At 38.6% G+C, this 17,363-nt stretch overlaps 1 protein-coding gene across 1 annotated transcript in view; it reads right to left on the bottom strand.

The window, feature by feature from the left end:
• The window catches only part of CFAP54 (cilia and flagella associated protein 54), a gene marked incomplete at both ends in the record, with an annotated part of 316,371 nt that overhangs the window by 84,587 nt on the left and 214,421 nt on the right, over nucleotides 1-17,363 (bottom strand). The window contains 8 exon segments of the mRNA XM_080704815.1: nucleotides 2,254-2,347; nucleotides 3,280-3,385; nucleotides 4,714-4,869; nucleotides 12,873-12,999; nucleotides 13,106-13,285; nucleotides 13,450-13,607; nucleotides 14,409-14,556; nucleotides 16,359-16,464. Of these exon segments, the coding sequence (XP_080560941.1) occupies nucleotides 2,254-2,347; nucleotides 3,280-3,385; nucleotides 4,714-4,869; nucleotides 12,873-12,999; nucleotides 13,106-13,285; nucleotides 13,450-13,607; nucleotides 14,409-14,556; nucleotides 16,359-16,464 (1,075 nt within the window).

Below are 17,363 nucleotides of genomic sequence, written 5' to 3' on the forward strand. Positions count from 1 at the left end.
AACCCAAACCACTACTATATGGAGAGATGGACAGTACATAAAGGTGAAACAACGGGGTGGTCGTGTGTGTGGGGGGGGGTGGGTTGTATGTGTGGTATATGTATGTGAGTGTATGTGTATTTTACTAGATAACAAACCTAGATATATAAAAAATAATGACTCCATTGCATGGAATTATACTATTCTTTTTGTTTGAATCCTAATTCATTGATGCTCTTAATTATAAACACTTCTCTATAGGGGCCAAAAAAATTGATATTTTATTGTTGTACCATTGTATTATGTTTCCACTTGCTATGGAAGAAAAGTATTTTTCTCTTTCTGCAAATAAATGTGTTTATCATACCACAGAAAGAAACTTTTTCTAGTTTGTAATTATTTTGATTTTTTAAAAAAGGTGCTATCCACCTAAGGCAATAGTCATATAAATAATTCAATTGACTGAGAGCCTATTTGCCTAAAGGTTTTAAATCATGTTTATGCTGTCTCAAAAATTAAGAGATTGGATACCAACATTCTCTGAAAATATCTCTCAGGGAGTCAAATGATTATTCAGTAAGGATGAAACCTAAACATATACCAGAATTTTTAAAATAATATTATTGGCATCTAAAACATCTGATTTATTCTTACTCCAATGACCTCCCTCCACCTAGACACATGGTGTTCAAGCGTGGCCCAAGACCACCAGCCTCCACATTACCTGGGAGCTGGTTAGAAAGACCAAACTTCCAGCCAGGCGTGGTGGCACACGCTTGTAATCCCAGTACTTGGGAGGCTGAGACAGGAAGGATCGCAGGTTTGCGGCCAGCCTCCTCTACTTAGTGAGGCCCTCTGCAACTTAGTGAGATGCTGTTTCAAATAAATAAATAAATAAATAAATAAATAAATAAATAAATAAATAAATAAAATAATAGAGATGGGGGTGTAGAGGTAGCATGTCCCTGGCTTCAATCCTGAGATTAAAAACAAAAGACCAAAGTCCAGACCCCTAGTTGGAGATGTGCAAGAGCACTGCCCTAGACCATTACTCCCCTGAAATTCTGCATGGCTCCCTCCTTATCCTTCAGACCCCACTTAGAGTAAAACATCTGCCACATTCACTTACAATCCTACCCACCCACACATTTTTTGTATAGTAAATTTCACTACCCAGTCGCTTCCCTTCTCCTCTTCCCTGCTTGCCCCTCCCACCTTTCTTCCTCTGACTTTCTTCTTTTGCCTGCTTAGTCTATTTTACTCTACTGAAGGTAAAGTCCATGAGAGTAGGGACCAGACTCATCTTGGACATGGCTTAATCACCCTCCTCTAGATAATGCCTGGGTCATGGTAAATGCTCAGTAGATGCATGAGGAATAGAGGAATGATTCTAGAAGTCAGCTGTCTGTAGGCCACGTCAGGATTGAACATCTTACCTGTCCATCTGTTTCACTATGTTGTTTTATTCTGCGATGTCATGTGTGTGTGTGTGTGTGTGTGTGTGTGTGTGTGTGTGTGTGTGTGGTGTGGTGTGTTAGTGGAGATTGTACCTAGGGACATTCTACTCCCAAGCTATGTCCCGGCCCTATTTATTTATTTATTTATTTATTTATTTATTTATTTAATTTTTTTTTTTTTTTGGTGGGGCTGGGGGTGGAACCCAGGGGCATTCAACCTCCGAGCTACACCCCCTGCCCTATTTTTTTATTCTTTCTTTTGAAACCAGGTCTCACTGAGTTGCAGAGGGCCTCACTAAGTAGCTGAGGCTGTCTGCCAACCGCGATCCTCCAGTCTCAGCCTCCCGAATGCTGGGATTACAAGCGTGCGCCACTATGCCCGGCCTTTTTATTTTTTTATTTTTTGTTTTGTTTTGAAATAGGGTCTCTCGCTAGGTTGCTGAGAGTCTTGCTGCACTGCTGAAACTGTCCTTGAACCTGTGATCCTCCTGTCTTAGCCTCTCAAGTAGTGGAATTACACGCTTGGTGGTATGCACCACCAAGACTGGATTCTGAGATTTCTTGATCATTAGTAATAACTTGTGGCTTTAAGGTATTTACACAACCTTATAGAATTTTAACAAGCAAAAACATCTAAATAAATTAATTTCCAGAGCCCTATGTAAAATGTCCAATGAGACAGACAAGTGTGACTATGAAGTAATGAATTTCTCCAAGTCACACGGGAAAATGTTGGATTATTTCAACAGCACAGTGTTACTAAAATAGCAAGATCGAAGATAATTAACTTATAATTTCACATATATTTGGCTATTACCTTAGGTGCTAATGGTGTTGCTGAAGCTTTTTTCTTTGGCTTCTTCATATGAAAATACAGCAAGGCCATCTCTAGGTAGGAATCTCTTATCAATCTAAAATGATACAACATCACACTTCTTAAACAGCTTTACCACCCAATCTCTTACATCATTTGCTAAAATTATCTGAGACAGTAACAGATATAAACAGGCAAAACCAGCATCTGTCCCAAACTCATACTTTTCTTCTCATAGCACTTTTGGCCACAGATACTAGAATTTTCCTCCTCTAAAATGGAAGCTTTTTAATAGAGCTGAGCATCATTCTACCTTGTCCTGTGCTGGTAGCATCCCACATCAAAACCTGGAATATCCCAGCACACATGGCATTAAAAGAAAAGGGTCAGGGACAAGAGGTACCTGCCTTAAAAAACACACCTCTCTCTCTCTCTCTCTCTCTCTCTCTCTCTCTCTCTCTCTCTCTCTCTCTCTCTCCCTTTTTGCCTTCCTCTCTCCCTCCTTCCTTTCTACACTAATTAAAGTCAAAAAAGGCACACAGAGTTATGCAGTAATATGGTATGGGCCAAGTGTGTTCATTTACTATCAAACCTGGCAGCTGGGGTCTCTTGGATTAGTACCTTCACAATAACAGTGGCTTACCCTCAGTGTTGAAGTGATTGTTATAAAGATGGCCAGCCCTGGTGCTGAGAACCAAAATGAATATTCACAGAAATTCCTCCTAAAAACAATTTTACATCTAAGGGAGGACCTTTTGGCTGGAAGATAATAAACAGTCCAGGGGAGGCCCCCACAATCCTGAGACTGACAGAAGAACTGGGTACAGGCCAGAAAGGATTCCCAGTCACCGTTCCACTGTGACCGGGGGCATTATCCACTGTTACCAGATCTTGGGCCACAGCCAAGAGCGGAATGCTTGAATAGCAAGTCAGCAAACTCTGTGGACAGATGGATCCCGGGCACTAGCCCGGCCTTCAAGAACCCCCGCTCACTCCTGCGGCCACAACAATGGAAAGACATGTTTTTACCCTGAGTTTTGATCATTTTTCAAGCTTAGTTGTATAGCTTCAAACAAACTCTCCAGTTGCAGGATTGGGGATTTCTCTTCCATCAGTATCTGACGTTCTATTTTGCCTGAGAGAAAAACAATAGATAACAAAGACATTTTTCCTTTTTCTCTCATTTTGGGCTTAAGAACAAATATTTCATGCTGGATATTCACAAAAATGGATATCCTGTCCTTTTGCCCTGTGTGTTGCCTCTTGCTGAACGATGAGCCAATGTGAAAAGACCGGCTGCTCATTTCTCCACGAATCTCAGGCAACGTGAGTCAAGACACTTTCAGTTCCCCCAACACAACTGGTCTTACTATCACACTTTCCTCTCTACTTCCTTACTTTGTGTTTCTCCTTCCACCTGTATCTTTCATCCCATTTTTCTACAACTATTTTCCTTTTTCCCCTTTGTCACAGGTATCACAGAAAAAGTCTGCATTCTTATGTTTATTATAAGCATTATTCATAATAGCCAATGTACAAAATAAATCTGAGTTTCATCAAATGGACGATGGATAAAGAGAATGTGGTCTCACTAAATTGCTGAGAGCCTCGATAAGTTGCTGAGGCTGGTTTCCAACCCGCAATCCTCCTGTCTCAGCCTCCCAAGTACTGGGATAACAGACCTGCTCTACTGTGCCCAGCACTACTGAACTGACATTAGTTTTATAACTATAGGACCTCATTGATTTTCTAATAGCTTAGCTCTTGGGTTGTTGTTTTTTTTCTCATGGCTACAGTGGCCACAAGAAAATCATATGAATGCACTATGTAAATAAGCATTGCATATACGTTGTGAGTAGGGGTGTGCTACGGCTATTTTTTTTTTTTTTGGTGGTACTGGGGTTCCTGGAAGCCCTTCTACCTCCGGGCTACACTCCCAGACCTATTTTTACATTTTTTATTTGGAAACAGGGTCTCCTAAGCCAGCGCGCGCGGCTGGCTTCGAACCTGCGTGATCCTCCTGTCTCTGCCTCCCAAGCGCGGGGATTACAAGCATGCGCCACCACGCCCGGCCTGCTATGGCTATTTTTAACCAAAATGTTTAGCTAGGCTATGAAATGATGCAGAAAAAATATCTTCCAAGCTATCATTTAAGTAATGTCATCTAGAACAGACTGGCTGATGCTGACATTTTTTTTTTTTTTTGGTCAAACATGAAACTTTCTATTGGGACGTCCAACTATAATTATAAAAGAAGCTGAGTAGTAATACTTTCTCTCTTTCTAGACATGAACTTAAAGTCAGCATTCTTTTTATCTAAAGCTGAATTTGGCAGAGGTTTCTTTGTGTCTTGTCATTATCAAGCTTTTTGTAAAATCTGTATTTTTTATAGTTATGAAGCCTATTGTTAATGGGGAAAAAACCTATAAACTTTTCATAGCTCTGACCAAAAATGTATCTTACCTTTCTGAAAAAGGATTTCAGCTTCCACCTCATTTTCCTCTGTAGCTGTTATCTTACAGAGCCTCAAAGCTATCTCAAAAAGATGAAGAGCAGGTAACCACTTTGAGGACTCCTTCTTTTTATTGTTGTAATATACTTGTTTGGCTAATGTATGTCCTAAAACAAAAACAGTTGGGTTGGAGGAAAACAATAAAATATACGGCGTTCACAGCAAACTTCCAAGTTACCATTCTTCACTCATCTAATAGCATCTATTCAGACCTTTGGGCATGGTGACACATGCCTGGAATCTCAGTACCAGGGGGCTGAGACAAGAGGATCACAGGCTTGAGGGCAGCCTCAGCAATGCAGCAAGACCTAGGGAGGCCCTGTTTCAAAAAAGAAAATGGAAAGGGCTAGGGGTATAGCTCAGAAGTAGAATGCCCCTGGGTTTAACCTCCATTACCAAGAAAAAGAACTCTGGGTGGTCTTCTCATTTTTTTAGCCTCCAAGAAATATTTTAAGAAAACATAATACACAATACTTTGATGAATTACAATGACTTTATCTTCATGGCTTCAACTTGTTTTCTTGTTTTTAAAATAAAAAATAATATTCTAAGCCGTCTTCAGTCCTAACATTTTATGATTTTCTACAAAACAGGTTCCATGCTCCTAAGATGAAGTTATTAATAGGCAAAAATCTGGGAGGATTATGTCACTCTCAATAAAATTTGATTAATAAGCAGTAATTTTATTTCTATTTCTTACTACCATAGTTGTTTGCTTTTATTTATTTATTTTTTGTCATCCCAAGGAGAGAGCAAACCCATTATGAACAAGGGATGTATGCTATCCTTATATGGCCCCATCCTCACTTAATGTAACACAGGATTGCTGGCTGGAGGAAGCATTCTTTTTCTTAATTATGTAACCTCAAAGATAGATAAACAGATGTCTATTCAGCAAATATTTTCTAGGTTCTCACACACTAGATAAAAATGAGAAAAGAGAATAAGAGTTAAGATGTATTCAATGCTTCCCACATGCCAGGTCCCTCTCGTGTACCTAGCCTGCATCACTCATGTGAGACGCAGAGCTGAGTAGGTACCACTGGTATCCTCAGCTGACAGAGGATGAAGCAGTGGCTGAGAAAGATTGATGTAACCTGCCCAAGTCACATGGCCAGGAGACAACAGGGCCATAATCTAACCTATGCAGTCTGGCCTCGGGGCCCAAACCCTACACTACAGCACAGACTCGCCTTTTCAGAGCAAAGTCCTGGGACTTAGTGATGAATGGAAAATAGGAATAGCCAGGCACATAAGTCAAAATAATGTGTGGCTGTTTGTGGGCAGGGAAAATACAGAATACTGTGGTAGCAGGTTACAGGAGCCCTGGCCAAATCAGGAAAGGTCAGGGAAGGCTTTCCAGAGAGTGTGGCTGTCTAGGACAATAGGTGATAATCACCTTGTCTTTAATCATTTTAAGGAAGAAAAAGGTTGAAATAAAGACTTAGAAAAAAAGTGGGTAAAATACCATATTGATGGGACAGTTGAATAAATACAAGAAAGGAATAGAAACAAAGGCACGATAGGATAGCAGAATACAGATCCTTGGTTCTAGCTGAAGTATTGAGTCCCAGCCAGTCACTGGAGCATCCGTGTCACCTGAGTCTTTAAACCTCCCCCACTGAGCTTGGGGTCTTAAGTGTCTTCCTCTGAAACAATGAGACAGAAGAACTATACAATGCCTGAGGTCCCTTTGAGTTCTGGAATGTTTTAATTCCAAGATGCCAAAAGATATCAAAAGGTTGTTGTTGTTTTTTTAACCTGGTATTTTTTGTAAATTTTTAGTTTAGGAATATGCTATATAGATAGCAAGATGGAGAAAAAAATATTTCCTCACAGCCCCAGGGAGAGGTTACTGAACCCTAACCCTGGACCAGGCAGGATGGTAGCAGGATGGAAATAAAGTCACTGCCTACTTGCTTCCAAAAGGCACAGGAGAGTGTGGAGGGCCATCATGCAAGTCACCTAACACCTCCAAAACGGACCACCAGCCCAGACCCTTCCCAACACCTTGCCCACGCCAGGCACCAGAACATTGCTACTTAAGTCTATAATCTTAACCCCAACAATTTCCCATTGTGATTAGATCCCAGGCAAGAAGGAAAATGGAAGATATGCTAGTGCCATTTGTTCATTAAGACTTCATGGTTCAATATATCTCCCACTTTTATGTTTTACTTATTGCTTCAAATTATACCACCGCTGTTCACTAAAATAAGACAGAGATCATTATGGTATACTTATATATGCATACATATACACATACATACTAGTAGTAGCATATATTATACTACTGTTATATGTGTCTCTATATACTAATAGTATAGTGTATATATACTAGTATATGTTATATAGTAGTAGTATAATATATTGTATATGTCTATATACACTAGTAAATATACTTAGACACTATACAATTAGCATATATAGACATTATATGTATACTAATATATATAGACCTATGTAATATATAATATATACAACTACTATATAATATCAATATATAATAATAGTATTTGAATTATTGTCTCAATTTTCGTTAAGATTAGAATTGCTGCAGAAATTCGTGATTATTTTCTCTCCCCTCATCACTAGATGATAGGTTCTTGGAGGACAGAGATGGCAACTGGTTCCCAATTACATCTCTACTCCCCAGTGTTATTTTATTTTTTATTTTTATTTTTTTGCGGGTCTGGGGATGAAACCCAGGGGCATTTGACCTCCAAGCTACACCCCCTGCCCTACTTTTTATTCTTTATTTTGAAACCGGGTCTCACTGAGTTGCAGAGGGCCTCATTAAGTAGCTGAGGTTGTCCACAAACCACGATCCTCCGGTCTCAGCCTCCCGAATGCTGGGATTACAAGCGTGCCCCACCACGCCCGGCTCCCCAGTGTTATTTTTGCACACAAATGACCCTCAACAAACATTTGCTGATTGAAAGAATATAGAAAATTTAAGTAATGTTTATTCACTATTTATAATCAGTAATCCAGAACTTTTATCTAATAAGGAAGCTTTTTAATGAGAAAATGCTCTTAAGGAATTATAATGTTTATTTTATTTCATGAAAATAACCTCAAAATGCCTTTCTATTGGAGGTCTTCACAAAGAAAAAAGTTTTAGTGCCTTTATTCTTGTGATATATTCTATACTATAAAGAAAAAATGTCAGGAAAGCAAGTCACAGATGACTTTGGGCTTCATAATATTGAAGTGTTCCTTTTTTCAGTAAACATCCACTCTGTGAAAGAGTTGTGAAACTGACATTGTTTTGACAGAAAGGCTGCTTTTGGTTTTGTTTTTAAAGTCTGTATTTAATATAATACCCCAGAAAGCAAGCTGTTCAGCTTCAAATGAGTCTAAAAAGCAGCAACAGAATTGTCATTGAGTGGCGACACATCTTCGAGATTAGCAAGTCAGAAAAGCAGAGCCTGCATTTACTTTTACACAGTCTGTACTTGAAGCTCATGTACAAATCAAATGTCCTAATAATATAACAAATCATAGATTAAAATGCAGAAGAATAACTCTCGTGAAATCAGCGAGCTGGAAGGAGCTCGAGAGGCCAGCCACACCAGGCTAGCTCTGTGAAGGAGGAACTTTAACAATACAGAGGTGAAAGAATTTATGTAAAGTAATGGAATTCATATATGATAACAATCTTATAATAACAATGATTAGTATTAATAATGAAAGGGATGAGCTGAAGGAAGATAAAGGGAATGTTGTGGACAGAGGACTGCTTGGGTGTGCCCTTATTGGTCTCCCTTTCATAATACAATCTAACCTTGACCTCTCTTGACCGCAGCTGCTAGAACAGGAGGCGGCAGGTCCTAGGAAGAGTGGGTGTGAACACGCAGAGCTGGTGCCCACTTCTCTGCACCCTGGACTAAACAAAGGACTGAGAAACAGAGGCAGGAATTCTTGGGTCAAACATCAGAGATAGCAGCTTGGAGAGAGCTGGAAGTAATGTTTGTGAGCTCCAGGGAAAGGGCAGCTTCAGTGACTGCCACCTTGCTTCCCCAGAGGAAATTCTAAGGGAAAAATAATGGACATGCAAGACAGATCCAAACTTGACATACAAATATTAATGGTGTTATGATTTGAGCCAGGTCTGGTGACACATGTCTGTAATCTCAGTAATTGGGAGGCTGAGTCAGAAGGATTGCAGGTTTGAAGTCTCAGCAACCTAGTGAATTTTGACTCAAAATAATAAAATAAAAAGGGGCTGGGGGCCAGCTGTGGTGGCGTACACTTATAATCCCTGTGCTTGGGAGGTGGAGACAGGAGGATCGTGCAGCTTCGAAGCCAGCTTTGCTGGCTTAAGAGCCCCGGTTTCCAAATAATATATAAAAAAATATAAAAGGGTTCTATCCCCAGTACCACCAAAGGGTATAGGTCAGAGGTAAATCATGTCTAAGTTTAACCTCAGTATCACACATATACACCCAAATAGTGTTATAGTTTGGATTTAAAATGTTCCCCAGAGAAGCTCAAATGTTAGCAGATACAGCTAAGTTCCAAGGTAGGACTTGGATGGAAGGGATGGGTACTGGGGGTGTGGCCTGGACCCTTCCCCCTGTCCCTGGTCACTTTTCCCCCTCCTCTGCTTCCCAACACCATGGGCTAAGGGCAGCTTTTCCTTCTTTCCTATCCCCTAACGTCCTGTCCCCAGCTATTCCTGCTGAAAGCTGGCCGATCATGGGCTGACCTCTGAAATTATGAGCCCTAAAATAAACCTTTCTTCTTCTAAGTTATGTTTAGTTGCACTGATTTTTTTTTTTAAAAAAGCAGACTAACAAATAAGAACACTTACTAGTAACTATAGTCTACACACTGACACAGGCATTTTTTCTCATTTTATCTTTTACAAGGCAAGTGTCATTATTATTCCATGCTATTATCTAAATGTTTGTGTCCCTCACTCATATGTTGAAACAAAACCCTCACCGTGATGGTATTAAGAGGTGAGGACTTTGGCAGGTGATTAGGTTATGGAAGTGGAGTCACTGGGAATAGAATTCGTGTCCTTATATAAGAGGCTTGAGCAAGGCTTCTACTATCTCCTGTAGAAGAAATCATCATTTATGAAGCAGAGAAAGCACTCACTAGACACCAAAGCTTGATGTTGGCCCTCCACCTCCAGAACTATGAGCAATAAACTTCAATTATTTATAAATTACTCAGCCAGAAATGGTGCTAGGTGCGAACTGCTTGATTTTCCTAAGGTTTGTACCTTGATGAAAGCGTATTTCCTGAGCAAATCATTTCTATTTCAGAAGTTATGTGTGTTCATTATGGAAGACTTAAAAAAGAAAGCTAAGCTAAGGAAAAAGAAGAAAAGTAGTATCATCTCTAATCACCCAGGCAAGGAGAAGCTCTGTAAGCATCTGGTATAAATTCTTCTTCCTTTATTTTCTCTTGGCGTCTTGATGCACATAATGAGTATTTGGTACATTTGCCCAATATAATATGGACATCTCTTCATTGTATAAAAATCATTCTACAGCATCTTTCTTAGTGGTGGCATAGTAGCTACTAGATGAATGAACTCCCTGAAAGCACCATGATTGGTTGACCAATATCAGTCACTGTGCCAGGTGCCCGGGAGATAATGTAGACAAAACAGAACTGTTACCTTAAGAAGTTCATAATATAATGAAGGCCTCAAATAAGTAAAACTGTCTTTAACAACCAATCTGATGACTGTTACAATAAGAAAAGTCAATCGTGGAAGAGTGGGGCACTGAGCCCAGTCTTGAGGGTAGGAAAAGCTTCCGAGAGGCCATAATATGTGGCTGAGGTCTGAAAGATACAGAGTTGAAGGGAGTGTGTGAGTGTGTGAGTGAGTGTGTGTGTCTGAGTGTGTGTGTGCGTGTGTGTATGTGTGTAGGAGGAGGGGCAATGAGAGGGTATGGGGAGAAGGGACTCTCTGGGGCAGATTGTTCTCAACAATGAAAAGAGCATGTGCAAAGGTCTAAAGCAAGCCACCACCTGGAGTCCTCAGTGTGACTAGGGAAAGTGGACGGGAAGGCCTGAACCATGTCATAAGAAACCTTGTGGGCAAAAATAAGTGGAGAACACTGACTTAAAGAAGAGACTCTGGAGCGAGAACACAGAGAGATAATCAAGAGACCCAGAGAGGGAGGAAGAAAATCAGGAGAAGGAATGCCTAGAAATCTGAAGGTCAAGAGAGCAGAGCTTCAGAAAGTTGTGATTGATGTTGGTGATGTCAAATGCCGTGCAGTCCATAGGGGTGAGGTCAGAAATGTATACAATGGAATTGCAATTAATCATCATCAAGAGCAGTTTCTCTGGTCTCCTCATCGAGAATGGAGCAGGATAAGTAGTGAGTAAGAGGAGAGGAAAGGGGAGGAGGAAGCAGAGTCCACCTGTGAAACTTGGTGCTGGGTGTGAGCAGTCAGAAGGGATGCTCCTCATTGTTTTAAGTTTTTTATTGACAAAGATTTGAACGTATTCACAAACTAAGAGAAGGAGGTAAAAGACATGAGGCGGATGGGAGGAATGTGAGAGGGTTAAAGTGCTGAAGCACGGTCCCTGGGAAGGACAACGAGGCCCAGAGGCTGGGCTTTGAAGAGGAGGAACACCTCAGGAGTGCGAGGGGGGGGCTGGAGTTCTGCCCAGGTGATTAGGGAGCACTCGCCACAGAGAGGGCACCGCCACCTGCCCTCAGTCGGCCTACTGTTCCAAGACTTTGCCATCCACCTGGCATTGAGAATACCATCATCAGCAAATCTACTACTTAAGGTGCTAACCAGTGTAATATGAAGAAACACAGATGCTGTATCTTCAAGGCACCTTCTTTCATAAAAATACATGCACTTCAAACAATTCCCAGATTCATAAGATATGGTTCATGTCATAAAATTTTATAAACAAGTTATTAGAGCTTAAAGAATACTACCTTTGTTAACCCATTAAGTCCCATGGTTTTAATTCTGCGAATATTTTCATGAAAATGACATAAGCACAATACAATAGGTTAGAAGTCACAATTGATAACATATAATTATTATTATTTTTTGACATAATTATATTCATATCCACATACTATATTTAAGATTTTTAAAATGCTCTACAACTAGAGCTGGGCATGGTGGCATATGCTTGTGATCTCAGTACTTAGAAGGGTGAGATGGGAGGATCATGGGTTTGAGGTCAGCCCCAGCGATTTAGTGAGACCCTCAGCCACTTAGCAAGAAAAGATAAAAGACAAAATAGGGCTAGGAGAGTAGCTAAAAGATGCAATGTCCCTGGTTGCCATTCCAAGTATCAAAAAAATAAAAGAAATGGAAAGATGTTTCACATCTGAAATGATGGGACAAAATGGGCTAATGCATTTAAAATTATTCTTTGTTTGCTAATATTAAGTATTTTTAAAGATAATGGTATTTAGTGGCATTAATTATAACCTAAAAGACATCATGCATTTTTCATGTTCCTCCCTCAAATCTTCTTTATCAATTTATCATAAATTTAAAGAAACTAGATGTAATTGAGTAGACAAAAATAGTATTATTTAAAGAAATATACTTGTATTTTGGATTAGTTTGTTTTTTTAAAAACACATGTTAACACATATAATAATTTTAAAGTAAACTATATGGATAAAATATCAATTGAAATGATTAACTGGAAAAATGCAGTAGTCCAAAGCAAGTAGTTACACATTAATAATTACTGTAATCACCTTTATACTTTATTCCGACACGAAGACCATCCATTCATCATAAAGTGATTCATGGTAAATAATCAAAAACTGTTTAATAAATGGAGCCTAAGTCTTCATAAATATCCCCACCCCTTTTTTGCACTGGAGGTTGAACCCTGAAGCCATTCTACCTCTGAGCTATACTCTAGCCCTTTTCAGTTTTTATTTTGAGACAGGGGTCTCACCAAGTCACTGAGGCTGACTGCAAACCAGCAACCCTCCTGTCACGGCCTCCCAAGTACTGGGATTATAGGTGTGTGCCACCATTCCCAGCAAATAGTGCCCCTTTTAAATGTACTCATATGATAGCCTGCTGGAAAAATAACTTAAAATTGTATAGCAGTTACTTTAGTACGACCAATGTTTAAATGTTCTTACCGATTCTCATTTTTATTTTGGCCAATAGCATAACATGAGGAAGATAGATGTTTTTCAAAGGCTGTAATGGATTTGCATATTCAGTGTCTGTTAAAGGAAATTCAATTGTTTCTCCAAAAGTTAGCATCTATAAAAAAAAAAACACTGTAATGAACAAATATTCAATGCAGTTTAAAATATGAAAGAAGACAGAAAAATAAATTCTAAGTTTTTGGATACAAAAGCATTCTTACCTGTTCAATAAGAATGTTGTGAGCCTGAGTCAAAAACTTTAATGTTTCTATTTTTGAAGTGAGATATTCTTTGAATGTCTCAGCTTTTGTTAAGTCATCCAGCAGAACAAGGCTTTTCACCAGGGTTAACCAGGATCGGGGAGATATAAGCTCATTTCCTTCAAGCAAGCATACTATATCCTTTTAAAATAAAAGTATTTAATTTGTCAATACCTTTTCCAATTCAATGAAACAAGAGCTGGCCATGTTATTACATATTCAGTACATAACGAAATTTAAAACTCTCTTTTTACATTGACTGGAATCCTTCCTAAATATAAATATGAGCAAGGCTTCCTTCCTACCTGAAGGTTTGTGATGATGTTGGCCTTTAAGTGTTTTTCTTGCAGGCCAAGGATCACAGCTTGCATCAGAAATTCAGCCTGTAGCTCTGTGTCTTCTGCACTTTTTGCCTCCTCACACACTTCCCGGATGAGGCTCAGACAATCTGTCATGTCATTCTCTAAGATTAACAAGGGTATATTTAAAATGCATCGAGAAAGTAAAAAGACATATACTTATGACATTGCCAGTGTTCATCACCAGAACACCACAAAAGGCCAAAGAACAAGAAGATAGCGAGATGGACAACAAAATAGACTCAATATGAAACACAGACAAGAAATTTTCTATAATGGGGGGTGGTAAGGCTTTAAGATATTCCAGTGCTGTAAAAGTAATAATAATAGTACATGAAATAACCTAATTCTGAAGCAAATGCAGTGAGTTCTAGGCCTTTAAGTAGATAATTATTAATCACTGCAAGAACTATCACTTATATCTGTCAGGCTATTATCTCAGACTATAAATTTAACCAATTTCATTCTGACAATAATCCTATGGAGCAGGATTATCTCCATGTCACACAGCAGGACACTGAGGCACAGTCGATTGAAAGATGTGGTCAAGACACTTGGTGAGTAATTGGTGGGTCAGGCCTTTGAGCCTCGGTTGGGCAGCTCCAAGATCAGAACTCTTTGCACCCAAAGCTCAGCCACCTTCCTATATGATAAGAAGATGCAGGACAAAGTATTTTGAAGTCTCCCTGCTGTTTTGCATATATCAGTAATTCAGGTGCTATTTTCTAGTAGCACAAAGGACTAGCATCAATGATTATCTTCATTTAATAACCTGAATTTTAAGTTCTGGAAACAGATCAAGCTAGAAAGAGAATGTGAACATTACAATGAAATATATCCCAATAAACTGCTTCACCTGTATAAAATTAATTTTTATGGGAACATCAATTAGGAAACATTTTTACCTTTTACGATTCCAATGCCACGAATCTGGGAGACAAACGCAGTCACCAGGGCCAGGCGACACCTCAACCACAGATGAATGTTGAAATATTCTCGGGCATTTAGGGAAACAGGGTCTAAAAACTCATTATCATCTTTATTTTCTGTGGCCTAAACAAAATTAAAGTAATGGTTATCTTCCCATTTAATAAAGTCGAAGTTCTAGCCTAAGGCTAAATGTGAGCTAAGAAAAGTATCTAATATAATTTCACAGCATTAAAGTTTTTAAATTTAGAAATTATTCTTGTATGGTCCATAAAATGTAAAAAAAATAAATAAATAAAACAAAGAAAGTCACCCGCAATCCCACAGTCCTGTATTAGCATTTTTATGTTGATTTTTAGCTTCCCTTTTCTCTTTATATCCATTGTTGAAAACAGTTCTATAGCCTGACTTTTTCATCGCAAATTTTATTATCGGCAGTTTCCATGTCATTGAGTTTTTGTAAACACCATTCTAGGGGATGAAAATAATATTCACGCACGCGTGCATGTGTTACTGGGGATGGTGGGACCCAGGGACATTCTACCTCTAAGCTACAGCCCCAGCCCTATTTTACTTTATTATTTTTATTCTGAAAAGTCCCACTAAGTTGCACAGGGCCTCACTAAGTTGCTGAGGCTGGTCACAAACCAGCAATCCTCCTGCCTCAGCCTCCCAAATACTCAGATTACAATACCTGGCTATTATTCACTAATATTTATATAGTACTTATGTGTCATGGACTGTTCTATGTACAGACCTTACACACATTATCTTATTTAATCTTTCTAACAGAGAGAGATTGTTATTTCCATCTTAGAGTTGGGAAAACTGAGACCTAGAGAAATAACCAATCTTGCTTAACTCCATTCTTTGACAGATATGGGACTCAACCTTGTGTCTTTCTTAATTTCAAGTCCACAGTCTTAATTCAGTGTGTTACACTGCTGTAAACTGCTCCTTTCCAGATGTGTACTACAATATATTTGCCATTTACACTTTACAAAGGGGTGGTGATTATCTGGAGTTCCCTAATAATTGCTGGAAAAGGGTGGGGGGCTCTCCCACACATTAAAGAATATTTAGCACTATCCCTGGCCTCTGCCTAGTAAATGCCAGTAGCATCTCCTCAAGTTGTAACAACCAAAACATCTCCAAACATCGCCAAATATCCCCTGGGAGGTAAAATCACCTCCAGTTGACAACCATTGTTCTAAGACGATTGTTAGAACAAGATTGCTTTTTAGTAGTTATTGCTTTTAATATACTTAGAAATGAGTCTCTATTTAAGAAAATTAGTTTTGCTAATTTCTAATGATGCTGTATATAAGCAATTTTATTAGTAGGGCTTGAAGTAATGAGCAAGAATTTTATGTGATGAATCTCTATGTTTTAGTTCTAATCAACCCTATATTGTTAAATTATATGGTTTCATCAAAGTCTAATCATGGGATCTGTGACCACTTGTCAAATACATTTGGAAGCTTAAATGTGAATGACTCTAACTCTGAGGCATATTAAAAGTAGAAGACCTCACAGGTGTCTTACTAGTGATGCCCAGGTAATAAACGCAAAGGTAGAAAAAAGAGCAAGTCTTATAAGACAACTTTATTTGTTAATGATATCAAATCTAAATTTATTACAATGATACAGTCTTGATGGAACTGCAGTGACTATTATATGCCATTCTATCAATTCACAGATAAGATTTCAAATTTTTTTTTAAAATGTAAGGAACTTTCTCAAGGTATTCCAATTAATAAATAGCATAATTGAGACTTCAGTGCAGATCTTTTTATTCTGATTTCAATATTCCTTTTCTACTTTACCTCATGACTTCATCAAGATAATTAAGTAGACCATTTCCTACCATGCCGAGTTCGTTATTACGTAGTGAGTTTTAAAAGGATAAATGTTAAATTCATACGTACAGAAGTTCCTAGAGAAGCGTAATTCTCTGTGTCATCTTGCGCCACCTTCTTCCTGAAAAGTTTTGAATCTTGAAGAAGTTTAAGTGTGGAATACACTATTGCAGCACTAAAACAGAGAATATATTTTGAATGTAAGTTAGTATTTTTTGTCACATTTATGTGTTATTTCCTAATTCATGTCCTCTAAGAATCCTCCCCACCCCAACTAGGGTCTAGGGGTTCCTTCTCTATGCTGAAGCGCACTTTGGTCTTCCCCATATGTTATTATTTACCACAGCACATAATTGCCCATACATTGCTCTAAAGCTAATTTGTCAAGTTCCCTATTAAAATCCACCATCTAGTACAAAGACTGGATGGAGCATGATAGAAACTAAAAAAATTGTTTAAATAAAAATGAGCAAATAGAAAAAATATACAAATGGATGTTTCCAAGATCTAGAACAAAAGCTATTGATATCCCCAGTAATAAAATGAACACATGTATTTTATACACATTACAATGTGATTCTCCAAACTGACTTAATTCTGTGCACTTGGAAATTCTTAAGCTAAGTTTTTGCTTAATCAGTGTCATAGAGAAGGTAAATGGACTAAATTAAGAAAACAGAAGCCAAAAGATAGGAAATTTTTACTTCCTATTGTTGTAGATATAAATGTGCCTTAAACCATTTTGTTCCCCTCCCCTGTACAATGGTAAGTTTATAACTGACATCACACTTTTTCAAGATACCTTAATAGCACATATATAAAGTTACCCTCTTTTGAAAATCTGTTTTGAAATTCAGAACAATCTGTCTACTTAAAGATGCTCAGCTCAGTGTTCTTTACAACACAGAAAGACTGGGTGAAAGCCAGATGGACACAGATCCTTCTGACACTCCACATAGCAGCCTCACCTGAATGTTAATGGGCAGGCACATACAGCAAGGGTTAAGAGTTGAATTTTGTCATCTTCCTTCTGGAGAAGGTATATTAAAATCCTAACTTCAGTGCCCCAAAATG

Source organism: Muscardinus avellanarius (assembly GCF_963383645.1).
Source record: "Muscardinus avellanarius genome assembly, chromosome: 11".
In the NCBI taxonomy this organism is placed as follows: domain Eukaryota; kingdom Metazoa; phylum Chordata; class Mammalia; order Rodentia; family Gliridae; genus Muscardinus; species Muscardinus avellanarius.